This window comes from Sphaerodactylus townsendi, linkage group LG02 (genome assembly GCF_021028975.2).
Source record: "Sphaerodactylus townsendi isolate TG3544 linkage group LG02, MPM_Stown_v2.3, whole genome shotgun sequence".
Taxonomy (NCBI): domain Eukaryota; kingdom Metazoa; phylum Chordata; class Lepidosauria; order Squamata; family Sphaerodactylidae; genus Sphaerodactylus; species Sphaerodactylus townsendi.
The window spans coordinates 65,650,521-65,673,245 of NC_059426.1; the positions used below are offsets into that span (position 1 = coordinate 65,650,521).

Below are 22,725 nucleotides of genomic sequence, written 5' to 3' on the forward strand. Positions count from 1 at the left end.
GGGAGGGCGAGCAAGGTCCGCTGAGCTGGCTCTGCAGGTCCCCTCCCATTGGTCGTGCCCAACTCCAGGGGCAGGTCTTGATCAACGACCACTTATGCCAGAGTTACATCCAAGCATGTTGTTCGCTACAACGGTGTCCTCTGCGCCCCCCCCGCCCCCCCGTGAAGGCGAGGGGTGTGTATGTGCCAGTGGGGCGGCCAGGTATGCAAGGGGCGGGGCTGCAGGAATCTCTCCCGTTATTAAGCTGGGGCGACGCCTTGCGCACCTGTCGTGCCCTCCCTTCCTTGCCTTGGCGGATCAGGCGCTGACTGGACCATGAGCATCAGCTACTACCACCGCCCGGGGAGCCTGAGCTTCAGCAGCCACTCCCAGGGCTCCCTTCCTAACCGGGGCTCTTTGTACCGGGCCAGTCCGGGGGGCTTCCAACCGGGGTTGTACCGAGCATCTTCCGGTGTCTTCCCTGGCTCCCCCCTTTCTGCTTCGCCCTCTTTCCTGCTCTCCTCGTTGCCCAGCTTAGAGATTGACCCTAAAGTGCACCAGATCCGAACAGAGGAGAAGGAACAGATCAAAGGGCTCAACAACCAGTTCGCTGCCTTCATCGACAAGGTACAACGTGGAGCATCGTCTAGGTGTGTCGGTGGAGAGAGGCTATGATGGGTAGGGTAGGCTTGCACAATCGGTGTCTTGTGCTGGGGCAAGGGAAATGTGTCCGCTCTTTGTGGTAAGGTACCCGCATACGATGCAGTTGCAGGTGACTTTTATTGTTTTCAGCTCTCTAAACGATGTTAGGTGCAATTTACTAGGTTAATCCTGATTTAACAGCGTACCTGCTGAAGTACAGAAAACAGCCCCTTTCCCTTCCTGTGCCAAACACATTTGGAAGTAAATCTGGCTGATTTCAGTAATTTTTTCTTCTTAATGTGTAACCTCCTTCTGTGGGTTCTGTGGGGCAGAACCTGGAATGAGTTGCAAAGAACCAAATTTAAACAACAAAATGGTTTACTTTTCTTTACAATTAACACTTTTAAAACATCAACATTTAACGTTACAATTCAAGGTCCTGTTCAGGTTGCATTTCAAGTCCTTCTATTTACAGTCTACTGATATTGCCAAGTCCAAATCTTCTTTGCAAGTTGGCTGGCTCCTGAAGACTCCAAGGGCTTGATGAACAGGTTGCAACATGATGAAGGTCTCCAGGAGAACTCTCACCCGTTACAACCACAAAAGAAAACCCTTAACAAGGTGTTAAGGGCTTATAGAAATCAAGGTCCGAGTCTGGTAGCCTTGTTCTTCTGCAAAAGAGCTCTTTCAGCCTCTCTGCTGCTCCGAGTCTCCACCCCTTACTGGGTCAACCCATTCTGGGCCAACCCATTCTGGGCATGGGGGTTACAAATGCACTTAAGAGCCCACCAAGGAGCACTATATGGGAGCCAGAGATTGTGGAGGAAGTTGCCTGATACTAAAATAAGAGAACTGCAGAACCTCCAATAAAAGTGCATAATGTATTACATGGAGTTGTCAGAGGGATTTAGTTTACAGAGTCCACACAGAGAAGAAGGGGGACCTATGAACAGTCCAGAAGGTCCTGTTACCCAGGACAAGCTATACAATGTTATGTTGCAGAGCACAAGTACAAAAGAGAAGGAAGCCCTCAGAGTGAATGTGGGCCACTGGAAAAACAGGGCGAATTTGAACGGTGTGCATAAAGCTATAAAGAGGAACAATAACTTTGGGTGATATGTTAACCATCCCAAGTCCCTACTCAACTAATATCTGACAGTAAAAAAAAATCTAACTGTAAATATGAATTCCAACTCAGTCACTTCTGATTGGCATCTTTTTCTGAAACTTTTCTGTACTTGCACCTTGAAGTCTGTTATGTCTTTTGTTTGCATTTTTAATATCTGGTTTGTAATCCCTGGTTTTTAAATGTTTCTATTTTAAATGCCTGATTTGGATCAATTTAGTATCTTGCATAGACTATCCAGTCCAGAAGGTAGAATGGCAGAAGGTAGAATGTTCTTATGTTCTTATGGCATTGCCGGTTCATGATATTGTGTGTAGACAGATGGATTATTCTTCTCTTTCACAGACCTTGAGAAACTCCCCCTCCCACAATACAGAGAACCCCACCCCCCACATTGAAATTACTCACCAATAACAGTGCATTGTGCAATGAAATACAAATGCAAGGATTTGTTCCTGAAGCAAATCAAAGCTTTGGTGCAAATTCTGTCTATGTGTCTACTGAAGTGACACCATTACAGGATAACCCAGTAACACTAGCTGTACCATCGAGGTCTTCACATTTATTTGCACATCCTTTACTATAATATATGATTTTATGCAGCAGCTCCCAGGTGTTTGGGGTCTTTAACTATAGCAAATGGACTGCTTATTTTAATTCAATTAATTGTGATACAAGCACGTTCAAATATTATCTCACACCCACTTCTGCTCAGTCAGCTGTCTCAGTCTCTCCTCTGCTGAATCAGTGGGGATGTACCCCAATTTAGTGGGTTTCAGAAGAATGCAAAAGGCTCAAGCAGAGGAAACTAATTTCAGATCTCTCAATCTGTCTTTAAAATGCAACTGTCGGGTTCATGCAGGGCTACACAAGTAGCAGTAGAATAGTTAACTGTTTAATTTCCTCTCTGTTACACTATTTAAAACCAGCCCTCTCTCTGCCATTAATGTTTCATGGAAGAAAAACTGTACACTTTTTTAAAATCCCTTTTAAAATGCCAATAGCAGAGTGCTGAACAGATTTTCAGCATTATGCTCAGTTTAAGAAAGTTAGAGGCCCCCTGGTGGAGAACAATGCCAAATGTAAAAAAAAAAGCCTTTGGTTTCATAAAGTGCGAAGATTACTTTTCCCCACTCTCCTCCGAATCAAAAATTTTGGCTCAGTGGAAAGGGACGCCCAGAGACCTACCCATAATTAGCTCTCTCACGATCACAATCTTCTACTTCCAGGTGAAATGCTCCTCTCTTGAAATCAATATTGTAAGACCAACTGATGAGGCAAATGTAATCTTGCTGCTTCAGATTTTGCCCTCCTATAGTTACAGGGGTGGAGGCAGTGAGGGGTTATTAACCCACACGCAACCTAAGACTAGGCATTGGAGTTATCAGCTTTAGCCATCCCTGGAAAAAATACAGAATATTTATCCGTCAATGTTTTTATTTTGCCCTGCCCAAAAGAGAGCTCAAAGCTGTGCACTGGCCCCTTCTTCCTACATCTGTAGCCCCGGCCTATATGATCACTGCATGTGGGGTTTTTTTTTGTCTTGTGGCAAACTCAGCGGAGAGCTTCTTGAAACACGGATTCATCTCTTTTCTCATGCCTATTTTATTTGCATGTTTGTTCTTGGGTGTCCTTTTAGGTGCGTAAACTAGAGCAGCAGAACAAAGTGCTGGAGACACAGCTGAAGCTCTTGAAGGGCCGGGACCAGTACAGATCCAATGTGGGGCATATCATGGCAGCCCACGGTCAGCCCCTGAAGCAACAGATTGATGCACTGCATCAGGACAAGCAGAAGCTGCAGAGTGAGCTGGACCACACGCAGGCCATTCTGGAGGAACTGAAGAGCAGGTGGGCGTCTGAGGGTTCATGGGATGTGGGGAAAGGGAGTGGCAATCGCCTCCAGGTGGAACGAAGCTTTAAGTGTGTCTCCTAAGAAGATATCTCTTACCAAGGGGAGGGGGAGACTTTTGCAACTCCTGGTTCAGCCAGAAGGGACAGTGATCCTGCACTTGTTCAGTGGGGATCCACACAGACATTTTATTCCCATAGACTTTAGTTTAACATTTTGTTACCATTTTCTTCATTATAGCAGTGGCACCTGTTTGTATTTGTCTTGCCATGACTCTGAATAGGAAGCAAATTGTGACTTTTTTGTGTTCCACCCAGTTGTCTGGAGTGGAAATTGTCCAGGAGTGTATTACTGCCCCCCTCACCCATGAGATCCTGCCTTCAGGCAGACAGAACAAAAGGCCTCTGTGTTGAAAACAATTACATGTTTTGGTTGCAGAGCACACCTCCACAATTATGGGGGTAGGTGCACCATTAGGTAATAACTCATCACTCTGTGCTTAAAGCCTAAACTATGAAAACACCCTGCAGATTCAAAAAATACCTTCTTTTTACTCATGGGTATACAGTACAAAATATCCGGCATACCCAAATGCCTTCAAAATAATTAAATATATTCAAGAAAACTGTGTATTAGGCCAACTGCCCTTACAAGTATATTTTCCTCATAAAGGCAATTGGCCCGATATACAGTTTTCTTGTATATATTTAATTATTGTGAAGGCATTTGCGTATGCCGGATATTTTGTACTGTCTGTGTACCACCGGTTGCAGAGCAGGCATGGACAAGCATGACAACTCTGGAGTGAGCTCCTCCTGCTCTCCTAGTATCTTCTAACAGTGATCTAGGGAAGAACGTGTTTTCTAAAAGTAAAAAAGACTGTGCAAATAAGAGTTTAAACCCTGTCTCTCCCCAGTACCTTGTCTGGGCTCAGTTGATGTCAGCAATTTTCTTCCAGCCCCACTGACCTGTGATAAGAGTCTGACCATGACAATACATCAGATTAAGCTCCCTTTTCCTGTGTGCTCCATTCGCTTCTTTCTTTACCAGTGACTGGGAGATTGTCTGCCTTCCCCCCCCCCCCCCTTATGGCCAACTTACAGTATGTTTGTGCGTGGTTTATTTTGCAGGAAATGCATAACTGTTTTTACATGAAATTCAAGAGATGGCCACTTGATCCTTCATCTCATGTCTAGCCTGGCTTGGTGTACTTGTACTTACTGTGGGGAGAGGAAGCCTTAGCTTCTGCCTCAACCCCTCTCTGAGCTGTCTATTTAAGGAGTAGAGCCTGGACATGTGGCTCTAACCCCCGACCCCTTCACACAGCTTGGCTTTCCTGCCAGCAAGCACAAGTAAATATTTGTCTCTCTCACCCATCCTTGAAACAGCTGGCTGTGGGCACAAAACCCAGGACTCGGCCTCAATTCCCCACTTAGTCTACATAACTCTGCCTGCCTGCCTGCCTGCAGGTACTACCAAAGCTTTGCCCTCCCTAGCAGATGCAACCTTGGATAATGAAATAGCTCATACAAATGCAATTCATGCTTCTATAGAATCAAAAAGCCCCATCAATGATTGGAGGGATTTAATTGTTTGTTTAGTATATTTTCCTCCAATAGAAACACTGAGCTTAAAAATACATTGATTTGGGACAATCTGGTGGGAAAATCAGGAAACTGTTCTGTTTGGATAATATCCTTGTAAGACTGAGTTACTCTTTCCCCCTCATTGCTCCTTCTGCTGCCTAGGAATCTGGAAACAGGGGCTTAGATACCAGAATAGTGGTTTAACCCACATGTTTTATCATTACTGTATATTAGAAATGATTGCAGTCAGATTAGTCATGTTAACTAATTAGTCATGTTAATTAATAGTCAAGATTTTGAGTTAGTTTTTACTCAGTGGTTACCCAAGTGCCAATCTCTATTGCTGTATGAATAAAAGACCATTCTAGCAGTGAATTGGTTCACAAGACTCAAGCACAGTGTCATGGCTAGGGTATTGGATTAGGATCTGGGAAACCCAGGTTTGGATCCCTATTCTGCCATGGAAGCTCACTGAGTGACTTTAGGCCAATCACTGTCTCTCTGCTTTCGCTACTTCACAAGGTTTCTGTGAGGTTAAAATGAGAGAATGATGTAAGTGTTTTGGATCCCCATTAAGGAAAAAAAGCGGAATATACCTATGCAATAATTGTCACAATAATACATTCCCCAGGGAAATGTTTAGCCGTGATACAGCAGTTTTACCACATTCAAAGAGGTGAAAGTGTTCAATGGATTACACTAAAAACTGTGAGTGTGCTTGGATAACAAGTCTGGCTGCACAAAATACAGGTGATTTCTTAACCACCTCAAGCTATTCAACTGAGAGAGGAGGCTCTTAGTATCCCTTCCTCCTGTTTGTAGCTGGTTTCTGATATAGCCATATCCAAGATGAAATAGTTCCTAGGTCCATCCTAAGTAGAACCCTTCTAGAATTTAGTAGACAGGAGAGTAGCACTTACTTTTCTAAACAACTATGATCAGTATTACTTGGCTGCAAAGAGATCTTAAGAGGAAATATGTAAAAGGAAGTGACAGGCAGATGCTTAAAGAATAAGTTATGATGGTTGGAAGGGGAAATTGGAGAGGAAGGAGTAAAATATGACACTGACTTTGGACTTAATTACCCAGTTTGCTAACTAGGGTATTTGTGAGATTTTCTCTCCTGCCTGTCATAATCAGCTTCTCTGCTCTGAACTATAGGTATGAAGATGAGATCAACCGGCGGAACCAATTGGAAAATGAATTTGTGGTGACCAAGAAGGTGAGTTCCTAAGGCAAACAGAGCAGTAGCCAATGCCTCAAAGATCTGTAGGAAAGCATTCTCCAGTGATCAATCTAATGCAGGGGTAGGGAACCTGCGGCTCGAGAGCCGCATGCGGCTCTTCTGCCCTTGCACTGCGGCTCCACAAGCCGAGCTGCTGGCCCCATCCTTGCCCGCCTCCCTGCAAGTGCAGCAGGTGGGCGGCTATTCAGCACTGCAACTGCCTGCGTCGGCTGGGCAGCATGCCGCTGGGTTCCCCTCTCGCCTGCCCCCGTTGGAGCGGGGTGGGCTTTCCTGGCGGCTGGCGAGGCCGAGCCGCTGGCCCCATCCTTGCCCGCCCTGCAGGCAGCAGGGCGGACGCATCCATGCGCTTCTCAGAATGAGCGGAGTAAAAGGGAAACACCCCCCCCCCCCAATATATACAGTGTTATCTTTATTTTAAATGTCAAAAATTATTTGCGGCTCCAAGTGTTTTCTTTTCCCATGGAAAACGGGTCCAAATGGCTCTTTGAGTGTTAAAGGTTCCCTACCCCTGATCTAATGCTATTTACTTCTGTAATTTATTTTATTTTTATTTATTTTTGTTATTTATATTCTGCCTTTCTCATTGGGACTCATGGCAGACTACACAGAGTGAATCAATACAGTCAGCAGGCTGAGACATTCAGTGAACAATGAAATAGGATTTTCAACCGGAAATCTAAAATACAGAACTGAAGCAAAGCGTAAGGGGCTGTTTCCACACAACACATTTAAAATGTGAAAATGTTTTGAAAAGAACTGTTTTGGGGTTTTTTGTCTGTATAGCAGGAAAAAATAAAGCATTTCAGGTGAAAATGATTCTTTTCTTTCCTTTTTTTAAAAAAAGATGACATTGTATCTTCAAAGCTACGGAGACTTGAAATCTGTGCAGCCTTGTTGATTCTCATATTGTGTCTACATAGCTCCAAAGATATGTTGCAGAAATTTTTGAAAACCAGAAAAATGACACATTTGCATAACTGGCAGGCAATAATGACTTTGTTAGTGAACAGAAATGACAAAAATGGCAGGCAGTTGTGATGCTAGATGAGGAACCATCCATAGGAGACTTCAGCAAATAGCAGAACGCTCAGAGAAGCAGTAAAAAATAGTGGGTGACGAGCAGCAGAGAAACAAAAATGAGAGCTTCCAAAGATGTGGGAGAAGTAAAACGTTTCCTGAGCTCCTTAACCAGCAAGCAGGAAATGTTTTGAAAATGTTCAGGAAAAAAGGTAGCTAGTTTAGCATTTTCAAATAAAACTGTTTTGGGCTAAAATAGACTGTTTTGAAAATGTTTTTCGGGGAAAGCTGTGCAGAATTCATCAATGTTAACATAACACACTAAATGATGCAAAAGTAAATCTAGTATAGACCACAGATCCTAATAATTTGTCCAAGTAACTTTGTGAATCATTTTGTACAGGGCTATCCTATTGAATAAATCAATTTTGCATAGTTGGCAGAAAACCATATAGTGGGATCACTACAGAGACAGTTTGTGCACAGGCAGTTGTTGATGTTGCCCATTTGCAGGTTCGCCCCTACAAAAGGCCTTGTTCCAATCAGCAGAGCATAGGGAGAGAAGCAGTCTCACAGTTACGAGGGCCCAAGGCCATGAACAGCTTTTTGTGTAATAACCAATACCTTAAATTGAGCTCAGTAACTGATGGGCAGACAGTGAAGTGCCTGCAGGATGGGAGTAATATGTGCACTCCTTCTAGCTCCTGATAATAGCTGAGTTGGAGCATTCTACACCAGCTGGAGTGTCTGAACTGATTTTGAGGGGAGACCAATGTACAATGCAGTGCAGTGCAGTAGTCTGGTCTTGATATTATCATGATATGGATCCAGGTGGCCAAATCAGCCATAGCAAGGTAAGGGACCATTTTTCAAGCTAGGCTGAGTTGGAAGAAAGTCTTTTTTGCAACTGCATTAACTTATATCTCCAGCAATAATGTTGGGTCCAATATAACCCCAAGGCTTTTAACTGAGTTGACGAGGGTCAACTGAACCCCGTTGAAAGTGGGGAGCATCAGGGATGTAGGTATAGATCTTTTATGGGGGGGTTCAGGGGTGGGGCCACACCCCCAACCGCCCCTAGGGCATGGCCACGCTTCCCCAAGCCCCGCCCCTGGCCTAGCACTTATAAAAGCAGCTCTCCAAGGCCAGGGACGGCAGACTCCTCCGCCCTGCCCACCCCTGCCCCCCACCAGCTGGGCTCCCAGCCAGCAGCTGGGAGTTCCTTCTGCCCTCCTCTCTGGGCAGAGGCATAGAGGGAAAATGGAGCCCGGTGCAAACTCTGAGTTTTGCGCCCCCCCCCCCTCCATGCTGGAATCCACCCCCAAACAGCATCCCTTTCAATGGTGTTTAAACTAGAGAGCCCAAATTCTCCTTTTAAATCCACCTTAAAGGGAGAATCTGGGGTCCCTAGTTAAACAACATTGAAAGTGATGCTGTTTAGGGTGGATTATCCCCCACCGTGAAACAGCATCACTTTCAATGTGGTGTAGTGGTTAAGAGCAGGTGCATTCTAATCTGGAGGAACCGGGTTTGATTCCCTGCTCTGCCGCTGAGCTGTGGGAGGCTTATCTGGGAAATTCAGATTAGCCTGTGCACTCCTACACATGCCAGCTGGGTGAACTTGAGCTAGTCACAGCTTTTCAGAGCTCTCTCAGCCCCACCTACCTCACAGGGTGTTTGTTGTGAGGGGGGAAGGTCAAGGAGATTGTAAGCTCCTTTGAGTCTCCTCCAGGAGAGAAAGGGGGGATATCAATCCAAACTCTTCTTCTTCTTCTAAACTGAGGACCTCAGATTCTCCTTTTAAATCCATGCCTAAGCAAGTGGATTTAAAGGAGCAAATCTGGGGAAATTTGGGGGGTGCCTGCTGTCAGGGGTGCAATTGTTAATCTAGCAGTACCAAACTTTTAGGGTATCTTTAGGAGACTCTCCTAATGATACCACCCAGGTTTGGTGAAGTTTGGTTCAGGGGGTCCTAAGTTACCTCAAAGGTGTAGCCCCATCTCCTATTACCTCCCATTGGAAACAATGGGGGTGGGGGCACCCCCTTTGGGAGTCCATAGCTTTGGACCCCCTGGACCAAACTTCACAAAACCTGGGTTGTATCAATAATAGACTCTCCTGATGATACCTCCCAGGTTTGGTGAAATTTGGTTCAGGTTGTCCAAAGTTATGGACCCTCAAAGGTGTAGCCCCCATCTTCTATTAGCTCCCATTGGAAACAATGGAGGATGGGGTCACCCCCTTTGGGAGTCCATAACTTTGTACCCCCTGAACCAAACCTCACCAAACCTGGTTAGTATCATCATGAGAGTCCCCCCAACAACCCCTGGAAGTTTGGTGCTGCTAGCCCAAGGGTAGGGAACCTGCGGCTCTCCAGATGTTCAGGAACTACAATTCCCATCAGCCTCTGTCAGCATGGCCAATTGGCCATGCTGGTAGGGGCTGATGGGAATTGTAGTTCCTGAACATCTGGAGAGCCGCAGGTTCCCTACCCCTGCGCTTGCCTAAACAATGCGCCCCCTGCAGGCCAAAAACACTAAAATGGTTTTAAAACCCACAAACGGGTAGGCGGAGCTTCGGACATGAATGGGGGGGTTAAACCCGAGAACCCCCCTTACCTACATCCTTGGGGAGCATAATGTCCTTCAAGACTTCTGCCTTCCCATACAGCATTACTTCTGTCTTTCCATGGTTTAGTTTTATTTTCAATTTGTTCTTGGTCAGTTAACCCCAGTAGCCAGGCAGCAATTTAGGGCCTCTACTGCATCACCAGGAGATTTGGATATGGAGATATATATCTATATCTATAGATATAAATATGCGGTTTTATATATAGATTGAAGGGCATGGAGGATATGATTATGCCCTTTGAGATCCCACAGGACTTCCACCAGAGCCGCAGCGAGGGGAAACTGCGCCTGGGGCACTTGTGTGCTCTGCGCCCCTGTCACACCCTGGAACGCCACACCCCTGCACCAGCGCGTGCCCAGGGCAAGAGGCCCCCTTTCCCCTGGGTGCTACGCCACTGACTTCCACACAGGCCTTTGTTCAGTGATCACACTAGATCAGTGGTAGCAAACCTATGGCACTCCAGATGTTCATGGACTACAATTCCCATCAGCCATGCTGGCAGGGGCTGATGGGAATTGTAGTCCATGGACATCTAGAGTGCCATAGGTTCGCCACCATGGCATTAGATGTTGCCAAGGTTGAAATGGCTTCCCAGTCTTCCTTTGTCTCACTATCCTCAGCTACTTTTACTTACTTTCTCCCTCTCCCATGCTTACCCAATCTGATAGTCAGACAGGAGTCCTTGCATTATTTTCTGCTCCTCTTTAGAACAGGGGAGAGATCTGCTGTGGGCTGCTTAATATTCTTTTCCCAAGACTATGAACATTCCTTCTCTGAAAAGAAAAGATTCAAAGTCTAGGGCTGATTCCACATGGGCCAAAAACAGCAGTGTGAAAATGGTGTGAAAACAGTATAAACCCTTTTACACCATTTTCACACCATTTTCTCACCATTTTCACTGCTGTTTTTGGCTCATGCGGAATCAGCCTAGGTTAAGGTCAAGATTAGCTTAGTTAAGTGAGTGGTTTTTTACATCAGCTGTGCTTTCCCTTCTCACCTTCCCGTGCCTGAGGGAATATGGTGGACATGCTTATGCATAACTGAAGTTCATTATGCTTCTTGTTTGTGGCACAGAAAGGTGGTCTATGCACTCCAGATGAGCATTCTTATAGTGTAATCCTATGCAGACTTATTGCAGTCTAAACCCACTGTAACTGTGCATAGAATAACATTGTTAGGAAAGCATACAAACAAAACTGGATGAATCACACACACACACAAACAAAAATTGTGCTTACTACAGTGACCCCATGATCCCACCAGGGCTACAGCACAGATTACTGGAGAATCATTACAGACCATGTATGCCGGTCATTTAGGTTTTGGAAACTAGATGCATCAAATCAATAAAATGGAAGTCTCAACAATTCAGACGACATTTAAGATATTAAAGTCACTGACAGAAATCTGGTTCTGGTCTCAGAATGAGGTTTGTTGACTTGTTCTTTCTTGCACTGCCAGGACCTAGATGATATCTACTTGCAGAAAGTGGATGTTGAGTCCAAGCTTGAGAGCATCTCCAATGAAATCAAGTACCTGAAACAGCTGTTTGATGAGGTGAGTGCCCAATTGGGGAAGTATTCTGGATGGATTTGCTATTGATTGTGGAAGTCAGTGAGGAAGGAGAAATAGAGAGGAATTTTTGTCCCTCCTTTCCATCTCCGAATAGGTGTCCCAACTCAAGAAGAGCACTGAGGCAAGGGCAGGCTGAATAAGTGCCCTTTGGGGGTGAGGCGGCCTATAAATCTAATAAATTAACAACAACAACAACAACAACAACAACAACAACAACAACAACAACAACAACAACAATAATAATAATAATAATAATAATAATAATAATAATAATAATAATAATAATCGGAGTCCTGCTGTCTTCAAGTTTGCTGTTAAAGCTGGGCCTCAATCCCAGATTCAAATATAAAAGTTATTCCCTTCCTTCCAGGAAATCCGGGAATTACAGTCTCAGATTCAAAACACAATGGTAACTGTGGAGATGGACAACAACCGGGACTTGGAAATGAAGCATATCATTGATGAGGTGAAGGCACAATACCAGGTCATGGCTGCCAAAAGCCGGGATGAGGCTGAACAGTGGTACAAAAACAAGGTGAGTAGCACTTCTTTCTCACCTGCCTTTCAAACTGTGTTTGTCACATTGGATATGTGATCAAGGTCATCCCTATACAGAGGACATATAGGTTGTCAGACTCTGGAACTCCATTTTGCACATACTCTCTCTCTGATATAATACTGACCATTCTAAAAGTGTGTACGAAAAGGTGTGTATTGAATAATGCAGGTAGAGGATCCACTATCTGGTATTGCTCTACAGCTGAAGTTCAAAATAGATGTAAAAGATTTGTGGCAGTATTGTCTGGCTTTTTAAAAAAAATTAAGTTGCCATGGTAGACAAGGAAGGTATTTAATGCTCTCATACATTTACCTGAACCAAAAAGCTCTCTCACACACAGAGTTATTATTGTGCCACAGGAAAAAAATGTGTGTGTAAGTTAAGTGCCATCAAGTCACTTCCAGCTTATGGCGACCCTCCATATGGCTGCCTTTGTAGAGTCGAACTTTCTTATGTTGGGCCTTCCTCTTTTCCTGTTGCCTCCAGCTTTTACCACCATTATTGTATTTTGCCAGTGACTCTTGTCCTCTCATAATGTCACCAAAGTATGAGCCTCAGTCGGTTTAGTCATTATAACTTCTAGGGAGAGTTCAGGTTGGATTTGATCTAGAAGGGAAAAAATCAGGTATGTATTTTTCCACTGCCAGGTTAGTAGAAGCAAGGGGGGGGGGGAGTGCTTTAGATCAGAATAACCATATTAGAAAGAGTTCAACATTATCTTCTCCCCAGTACCGCTGCTCCAATCAAACCCATATCTTCACATAAACACAGCAAGTTGCTTTTATATTAAAGTGCAATTAGATCACTTCGGTTTTGGCCTTCAGTGGAATGTTTACTGGAATAGCAAGGTAACTTAGAGGGGTTTTTTTCTGGCAAAACTGCTTTAATTCCTCAGTGTGGGGGAGAGGCTATTAACGATTGTCCCCAGCAGCAGTGGCATAGTGATTAAGAGCAGGTGCACTCTAATCTGGAGGAACAGGGTTTGATTCCCCGCTCTGCTGCTTGAGCTGAGGAGGCTTATCTGGGGAATTCAGATTAGCCTGTGCACTCCAACACACGCCAGCTGGGTGACCTTGGGCTAGTCACAGTTCTTCAGAGCTCTCTCAGCCTCACCTACCTCACAGATGTTTGTTGTGTTGGGGGGGGGGGAGAGAAAGGAGATTGTCAGCCCATTTGAGTCTCCTATAAGAAAGAAAGGGGGATATAACTCCAATTCTTCTTCTTCTTCTTCTCCTCCTCCTCCTCCTCCTCCTTCTTCCTCTTCTTCTTCCTGTTACATTAGCCCAAGAGGCAGAGGGAAATCGGCATGCATGACAGAGGGCTTCTTCCTCCAGCCCTCCCTTCTCATTCTCCTTCCTCCAGTTGCCAAGACCACCTAAGCAGTACCCTTTCTCTTTCCATCTGTGCCTTGAGGGGCTACGTGCGTGCACATTTGTATAAAGTTTCAAACACCTCTTCCTTCTTTGCCAGCTAATTGTCTGTAGCTCAGTCAGGAGTTTCAGATCTTTTGCGTGGATGAACAGTCAGGTGCCCTGGGTAAGAAGATTTGACTAAATGTTTAAAATGCGATCTCCATTCATTAGGACAAAAGCTCATTGGAAAACAATATCCAGACACTACAGGGTATTACTGAACTAAGAAAAGAAATCCAACAAGAGACTAATTAAGCTGTACAGTCATCCACCCTCCCACCACTCATGTTACTGTCAAACATACAAGAAGACCACCAGATGGTTCCATGAAATAAAGCTTTATTATTATGCGGGCAGGAGAAATGGGCCTCGTGCCCACTAGATGTTTCTCCAATGAGTTGTTCTAAATGCAGAACATTTATACACTTGTGTAAGGGTATGAGTATGTGTAGGGTTTATAGCAGAGTAGAACAGAAGAGACACAATTCTCAACTGCTTTTTGTAAACGAGTTTACTAACTATAAGGGGAGGGTTACATGGAGATAGAATAAGAAATCCTTTCTTTCCTGTTACACATCTACATTACTGGACATTTGGTTACATCTTGGTTCCTATCTGCTGTCTCATGCGCATGGTCGTGGTGGTGGTGGTGTCGTGTCTGCTCAAACAAAGGAACAGAGTTAACTTTATAACTTCAGACGTACGTGTTCACTAACATGTAAGCAATTTTTCACTGACTAATAGCTAATCAATAGATCAGGTCATAAACAGTGACTTCAGCAACTTGTTTACATACAAACAGTTAACTCTTTTATAACTGAGTTGTGACAGACACTTACAAAATCCCAACAGTATGCTATTCCATGTAAGGTTATTCACAACCGTGTCACAAACTCATTGGTTTTTGTCTCTCATATGCTGTTAACATTACTACACATGTCAGAGACTTTCTTTACCATGTTGCAATTACCTGTTGCACATATCTGCATACATGATAGTCTTGCTTAACACTTATGGGTTCCTAGCAAGCAAAGGTTACAGAAGCCAATTGCTGATTATCCATTAGCCCTTAAATATGATCCACATTACCAAGTTTTGTTCTGGCATAGAAAGAAAGCACAGACTACACCTTTTTCTATAAAAAGATGATAGGAGATGTGCGAATTAATACGCCACATCTTCCTGGATATTTTTGTGTGTGTGGAAGAATGCTGACCCAGAGTCCTAGTGTTTGCCTTCCCCTCAACTTCCAATTCTCATTTAACATGAAAGACTCATGTTTAATCACCACCTTTGTCAAAAACCATTATCCTTTGCAATTTTAAACATAACATTTTGATAATAGAGCATTTATAGTGCTCCGAACGGCTATCAGCCACTCTTTCCCACAACAACACAGAACCTACAAAATGGTGGACTCCACGGTAGAAAAATGAAAGTGTTGCTGATGGCTGTCCAGAACACTATGAATGCTTTTAAAATCAAAGTGCTATGTTTAACATCGCAAAGGATAATGGTTTTGATGAAAGCGATGCTTAAATATGATTCTTTCATCTTGAAAGAGAACTGGAAACATGTGGAGGCACGCATATTCAGCTTCCACCAAAGAATGCACAACCACACTATCTTATTTTTGTGGGAAAAGGTATAGGAAGAGCACTAGAAATGAAGTTGTCAGCTAAGAAGCACAGAGAAAACCTCAATAAAATAAAAACAGCCCTGAACAGATCTTTAATAATCTTTTCCTGATTTTTTAAAAAGGGGATATATTAACTACTTTGCAGCAGCTGATGAGCTAACTCTAGGTCACAAGTTGGAGACCAGTTATATACATCTTCCAAAATACATGTAATACTAAAGTGTAGAACTTCTTTGGCTGCCAAAACTTACAAATGAAACAGTATGTACTATACTGTTTCCACATGTTAAAAACTGGTTTGCTGCTTAGGTATAGTCTATGAGGCTCCAATTAGTAATTCTTACCTGTAGTGTAACCATCAGTCTGACAGTGGAAAAGCTCTAGTATCCCTTAAGATGCCGTCCATGTCTTGCATCTTTAAATATGGTAACCTAATGACTCTTCTGACCAAATTGCCCTAAATCTTCTGCTCCCCTCCCAGTTTGATGACATGACTCGGCAGTCTCAGAAGCACTATGATGAGCTGAAAGGCATCAAGGGGGAGATTGCTGAACTGAATCGCTATGCTCAACGTGTTAATGGAGAAATTGAGGCCTTGAAAAACCAGGTGAGTTGCATCTGAATGCAAAATGATCCAAAATATTGAGGAGTATACAATTCATGAGAGAATACAACAAAGCCATATTGCTCCCTTCCAACCCATTCTGCATATTGGATTTATGCTTGCAGTCCATCCACAGTCATATTTCAAATAAGTTCTGTTCAGGCTTTGCCTTGCCTGGCTACAGACACCATCATTTTGAACAAGGAAGCATAGCCAGAGGAGTAGCTACAATGGGGACATCCAGGGACAAATGGCCTGAGCGCCCACCATTGGGGGCGCAGAAAATTTTGGGCTCATTTCTAATTTTTTGGAGTATTTTTAGAGTTTTTATTTTGTTGGCCAGCAGGGGGCACTGCTTTTAGGCTAGCAGCACCAAAATTACAGGCTATTGTCAGGTGACACTCCTGCTAATACCAGCCAAGTTTTGTGAAGTTTGGTTCAGGGGGTCCAAAGTTATGGACTCCCAAAAGGGGTGCCCCCATCCCCCATTGTTTCCAATGGGAGCTAATAGTAGATGGGCCTACCCTTTTGAGGGTCCATAACCTTGGACTCCCTGAACCAATCTTCACTAAATCTGGGTGGTTTCATCTGGAGAGTCTCCTGCTGATACCACCCAGGTTTGGTGAAGTTTGGTTTAGAGGGTCCAAAGTTATGGACCCCCAAAAGGGATGCCCCCATCCCCCACTGTTTCCAATGGGAGCTAATAGTAGATGTGGCTACCCTTTAAACCAAACTTCAGTAAACCTGGGGGGTTTCATCAACAGAGTCTCCTGAAGATAGCCTAAAATGTTGGTACTGCTAACTTAAACATTGATCCCCTGACATGCACCCTCAAATTTTTCCCAGGTTCTCTCTTTAAATCCACCCCCTTTGGAGTGGATGTAAAAGGAGAATCTGGGCTCGCTAGATTTAAAAAAAAGTTGAAAGTATTGTTGAAGGCTTTCACAACCAGATTCAACAGGTTGTTGTGGGTTTTACAGGCTGTGTTGCCGTGGTTTCGTAGATCTTGTCCCTAACGTTTCGCCTGAATCTGTGGCTGGCATCTTCAGATTGAGTTCTAGGGCACAGTCCGAGAATAGGGCTATGGATAGTTTCAGGTTTGGGGTTTTTTCCTTAACCTTTGCCCTTGCCTGAACCCCAAGCCTAACTTTTTATTTTTATTTAATTTATAAAGTCATAAATTGTTCCCAAAATTGTTATAAAAACCCGAAACCTGTATCAGACCCTAGCCCTATTCTCGGACTGCGCCCTAGAACTCAACGTAACACTAAGGCAAGTCCGAGCCCCTGCTCTAGCCTTAACCCTAATCCTAACCTATTATTTTTATTTAATTTATTCAGTCACAGATTGTTCCCAAAATTTTAACAAAACCCCGAAACCTGAAACTGACCATAGCCCTATTAATGGACTGCGCCCTAGAACTCCAGGTAACACTAAGGCAAGGCCGAGCTCCTGCCCTTGCCATAACCCATCCCTAACTTATTATTTTTATTTAATTTGTCCAGTCATAAATTGTTCCCAAAATTGTAAAAAAAAGAAAAAAGAATAGGTCTATGGTCAGTTTCATGTTTTTGGTTTTTGTTACAATTTGGGAACAATTTATGACTGAATAAATTAAATAAAAATAATAAGTTAGGGTTAGGGTTAAGGCAAGAGCAGGGGCTCGGGCTTGCCTTAGTCTTATGTTGAGTTCTAGGACACAGTCCAAGAATAGGGCTACGGTCAGTTTCAGGTTTGGAGGTTTTGCCTTAACCCTTGCCCTTGCCTGAACCCTAACCTATTATTTTTATTTAATTTATTTTTTGTTACAATTTTGGGAAGAATTCATGACTGAATAAATTAAATAAAAATACAAACAGAGGGTTAGGGTTAAGGCAAGAGCAGGGTCTCTGGCTTTCCTTAGTGTTACGATGAGTTCTAGGGCGCAGTCTGTGAATAAGGTTATGGTCAGTTTCATGTTTCGGGTTTTTATAACAATTTTGGGAACAATTTATGACTGAAGAAATTAAATAAAAATAATAAGTTAGGGTTAGGGTTCAGGCAAGAGCAGGAGCTCAAGCTTGTCTTAGTGTTACATTGAGTTCTAGGGCACAATCTGTGAACAGGGCAATGGTCAATGTCTGGTTTCGGTGTTTTGCCTTAACGCTTGCCCTTGCTTGAACTGCAACCCTAATTTTTAATTTTTATTTAATTTATTCAGTCATAAATTGTTCCCAAACTTATAACAAAAAACTGAAACCTAAAACTGACCATTGCCCTATTCTCGTACTGCGTCCTAGAACTCTATGTAACACTAAGGCAAGCCTGGGCCCCTGCCCTTTCTTTAACCCTAACCTATTATTTTTATTTAATTTATTTTTTGTTACAATTTTGGGAACAATTTATGACTTTAAAAAATTAAATAAAAATAAATTTATCCTCATTGAAAGTCCCCATGGGCCAGAAGAAGTCTTTCAGCTTTTATCATAGATCTTTTTGCGGAGCTCTGACTTCTCTGGAATGGTGGTTTGGGCAGTTTTCTGAATTGGAGGAGGTAAAAATATGTGTCCTAGCATTAGCAAGCAGAAGTTCTCTGTTGTGCTTCAGCAAAAATTTAACCCTATTATGATAATATTTTAGGCTCGCAGGTGAGCTCAGTTTCCTTCTATTTGCTACTGTGGGCTTTGCAAATGGCTTTCCACCAGCATGGTGGAAATGAAGATGCCAGCTTACAGCTACTTTCTCCTCTTGCCCAGCGAGCTAATCTGGAGAATGCTGTGACATCAGCTGAAGAGCAAGGGGAGCAGGCTCTGCAAAATGCGAAGGGCACCATTCAAGACCTTGAGGAGGCACTGAGGCGTGCCAAGCAAGACATGGCCTGCAAAGTGCGAGAATACCAAGAGCTGATGAATATCAAGCTGGCCCTTGATATTGAAATTGCCACCTACAGAAAATTGCTGGAAGGAGAAGAGAACCGGTGAGAAATCTAATCCTAACTTTGATTGAACTCAACATTGTTTATGGGTGTCAGGTGTTTAAAAATTGCTATTCTCTTAGGTAGTCTGGGAATTACTGAAAATGCTTACACAGTAACACACATAACATTTCACCCTGCCATGTCACCACCCCTGAACCTCCCACTAACAAACCTGGTAACCCTATGCCCTCAAAATCTTAGAAAAGGGGAGGAGTTTGAAGTGTGATCTATCTATACTACTGCAATTATATGCAGTGTGACACCAGTCCAAACCCATTTATTTCAGTAGGCCTGCATAGGATTACTAAGGTATCTGCTGTGACATCTTCCGCCCCCAGCTCCTGTTGCATGCCATGACATCATGCCTCCTTATGTATTGCTAGAAACTATACGGTAAAACTATACCACTAAAGAGTGGCATCACTTCAGGGTTTGCCTTGAAAGTCACATAATGTAATCACATCAACAGTTCCTTCCATGTCCCTGCACTCCAAGACTCTCACTAGTTGCTAGCTGCTGACTGGCAACTCTTGATTGCCTGGTATCACTCTTGAGGATCATTGCATAAGAATAGAACAGATAACTACAATACAGAAAAATGGACAAAAGGAGCTACATTGGTCTTGGTTCAGTGCTTAAGAATATGTTGTAGGCAATTAAAGTGGGAGAAGGTCACAAGGGCATTGGATCCTTAATGAGGAATTTAGCAAAACCAGTTCTCAGACTATAGTATGGTTGCTGCTGCAAAAAGTTCTAAGGGCTGCTTGCTAGCACTAGGAGAGTATGATGTTCCCCAAAAAAGCGTAGAGCTTTAAGAGTTTTGAAAATACACAGGTGTTACCAAGACAGTGCAAAAATATTGCCTTCTATCAAAAGACTTAAGGGAAAGTCTTTGGAACATGGCCATCATGCAGTGGTGAGGAATTACCAGAACATGATGGGGGCGGGGGGCGGGGGGTGGGGGAAGGAAGGGGCAGAACAGCAGGCCTTGGGGCAGTGCTGATGGGAATTGAGTAGGTACTCCCAATAACAAAAGAAAGGTCTACAATCTGTATTCCCCCTTCTCTTCCTGATATTTGTATCCTCTTCTCTTATTTCTTAGGATGGTCAGCCAGGCTCCAAGTCATCAGCTCAGTGCTATTGACAAGCTAGGTAAGTACATTACGTGCTCTGACTGGTAAGGCCTAAGCAACATGGTAGCATGGGCACTTCTATAAGTCTTATTAAACTGTTCTCTTCTGCTATCCTTCCTCCTCTGGAGATTATTGATACTGCTGCTGCGTCTCTCTTCCCTTACTACTTTCTTTTGAGTTCTTTCTTGGTTTTCTGGGTCTTCTCAATCTTGAGACTAAACCTTTTACCTAAGCTGCTATAAAAAACATTCAATTTTACAATAACATCAGCCTGCTTTATTGTCTATTAGTCTGTTGTTCAAATAATTAATACACTTTCCTTGATTAGCTCCTTCAGTTTATATCTGTTCCAATATTCTATAAATGGGAGCAATATTTCTACTAGCAACTCCTAGGCCTTAATTTTCCCTTCACAAATCTTCTTAAATGCTGTGATCTTATTCAATACCACATGCCATACTTTACTTTACACGCCCATTCACTCACGCCCGGCAGATATGGCTGTTTCCAGGCCTCTGCAAGCAGTTGCCTAGCAGCTACCACTAGATTTTAAGTGTGTACTTTTTTTTCTTCTTCTGGAAATCTCCTGACAGAATACTTAACAGTGTTATCTTGAGTTCACACACTGACTTGCAGTTTATGATATTGTTGATTCCTTGAATACATTGTTCCAAAATTCATGTACAATTGGGCAATGCCACCAGTCGCAGTATTTTTATTATAACACCAATAGAGTCCCTGCCCATTTTTTTGCAATTCTGTCAGGTGTGAGGTAGCATCTATACATAATTTTTATAATATTTTCCCTAATAGCTTTATTAGCTGATAAGTTTCTCAAAATCTGTAGGACTAAACTTTAAACATTTATCTCTAATCCTATCCCTGTGCATGTGTCCAGAAGGTAGGCACATACGTTGCATACTACTGAGATCTGTCTTTTGAGGGAAAAGATCTACAAGAGAGGGCCAGGTGCTCTTTGCAAGAAATTACCCAAAAGGGCTTATTTCCAGGATGGGCAGAAGTATATTAAATTCATTCATGTAGTGGGTTTGGCAGGTTTCCTGTGACTACAAAAAAATGAAAGAAAGAAAAGAAAAAGGAATCTCAGTCGTGAGTGGAGGAGGGGATGCTAGCACAGTGCATTAGACATGAAAGAAGAGAAATACAATTTGAGACAAATTGGGCACACAAAACTCTTCCCACTGGTATCTTTGTTTCTTTATTCACTCTATGTTTATTGGAATCATCTTCCTATCAATCAGAGAATGTTGACTTTGTGTATCTGGGCTGCATTTCCCGCTCTAAACAAATGTATGTAAATCACTCGCATAGTATAACTGCCATGCCTTGTATCTTCTAGCTTCAAATTCTGTGGTATTTCTCAAATCACTTGGGGTAATTAATCAAGAGTCTCTTGCTTAAGGCTACCTTTCTCTGATCTTTTGACCCAGATTTTTAAACCCATCCATTGCTTATGCAGCTGGGTTCCTGACACCAAGAATGGCACAGTCTTCCTCCGACAAGGTCTCTGGGAATACCAACAACAGTTCACTGAAGAGACCCTTGCTGATCAAAACCATTGAGACGAGGGATGGGAAGATCCTCTCAGAGGCCAGTCACTTGTCAGAGAAGTAGCAGCACAAGCCAAGGGGCAGTTGATTTGAGTCCTCAAAATAAACAATTATTTGAAAGCCTCTAATTCATGATCTTGTCTTCTTTACTGCCCAAGTAGTGGTCTCCCATCTCCAAGCCACCAGAGATGGCCTAGAAGCAGGTGTGGCATCTCTATAAAACTCATAGCAGAATGTCAGAAAATGTATTGCATAATCTGCCCCAGTTTCTTGCTTACAGTACTGCAAAAACTCCATGTTTTTCGTCCCTGTTCTTCCAGATGCTGTTTTCCTTTTAGGATTTGCATCATAGGATTATTCTTTTCTTGCAATTGCATGAAAGGTTCTGACCTCCTAGATATTGTATATAAACAGAACACATTCTTAGACTGTAGGGAGGGTGAAGAAGGTAGGAGGTAGAAATTGAAAATCTGCATTATATACTATTTTGCCCTTGGACATTTTACAGACAGGATGAAAATGTTCTTGGACACTGAACAAAGCTGAATTCCTGTCTTGTCCAGACCATGTCAGGACATCTGGCAACTGGCACTGTAAACTGCTCCCTCCCCTAGTCCAAGGTCATGCAAGGAGAGACATAGCCCAACTTTTAAATATTCTTTATGGCATCTAGCTCAGTGTTGATAATTGGGTGAGAAAAGCACAAGGAACTTAAGCAAGACTATACCCAAAGGTCTTGATTTCTAAACTTGTAAAACTCAACATTTTGGTTTTGCTTTGCTTTTAGGATTGAGGGTTGATTTTAGAATTGATGATGGGATTGTGGTATACTTTCTTCTACTTACCCTAATTCACTAGAGCCTTTTGAGAAAAAATAAAATTTAAAATCCCAGACTTACTACTGTCCAATTCTCTGGTAGAATAGACTTCGTTCTCAGCTGTGTCTCATATTCTTTTTCCAAAGCAGCAAGAAGTTATCTCAGGAATCCTGAGTTTCACTACTGTACTATGCACTTTCAGTTATTAGATCCCACATATATTTTTAAACTGCCTGGGGCAGAAATGTGGCAGCCACGCTGCAGCACCGGGGGCTGCGCAAAACTCCCGATTGCATTGGGACATTCCCCGTGTCAACAGTGGGACAATTTCGGCATGCAAAATCAGCCCCAGTGTCCTCAACTGTAGCAACTCTTTCATTTT

At 43.1% G+C, this 22,725-nt stretch overlaps 1 protein-coding gene across 2 annotated transcripts; it reads left to right on the top strand.

The window, feature by feature from the left end:
- The first annotated feature begins 230 nt into the window (after positions 1–230).
- LOC125427336 (intermediate filament protein ON3-like) lies at positions 231–21,653 on the top strand. 2 transcript variants are annotated; one of them, XM_048486614.1, is made up of 9 exons: positions 231–606; positions 3,387–3,595; positions 6,344–6,404; positions 11,538–11,633; positions 12,022–12,186; positions 15,743–15,868; positions 18,601–18,821; positions 19,924–19,973; positions 21,406–21,653. In XM_048486614.1, exons 1-9 carry the CDS (start codon positions 316–318, stop codon positions 21,411–21,413), a joined length of 1,227 nt encoding a protein of 408 aa, XP_048342571.1. In that variant the 5' UTR covers positions 231–315; the 3' UTR covers positions 21,414–21,653. The 2 variants fall into 2 exon arrangements, with proteins under 2 accessions (XP_048342571.1, XP_048342570.1); XM_048486613.1 differs by having other exon boundaries at positions 21,435–21,653.
- The last annotated feature ends 1,072 nt before the right edge of the window (positions 21,654–22,725 follow it).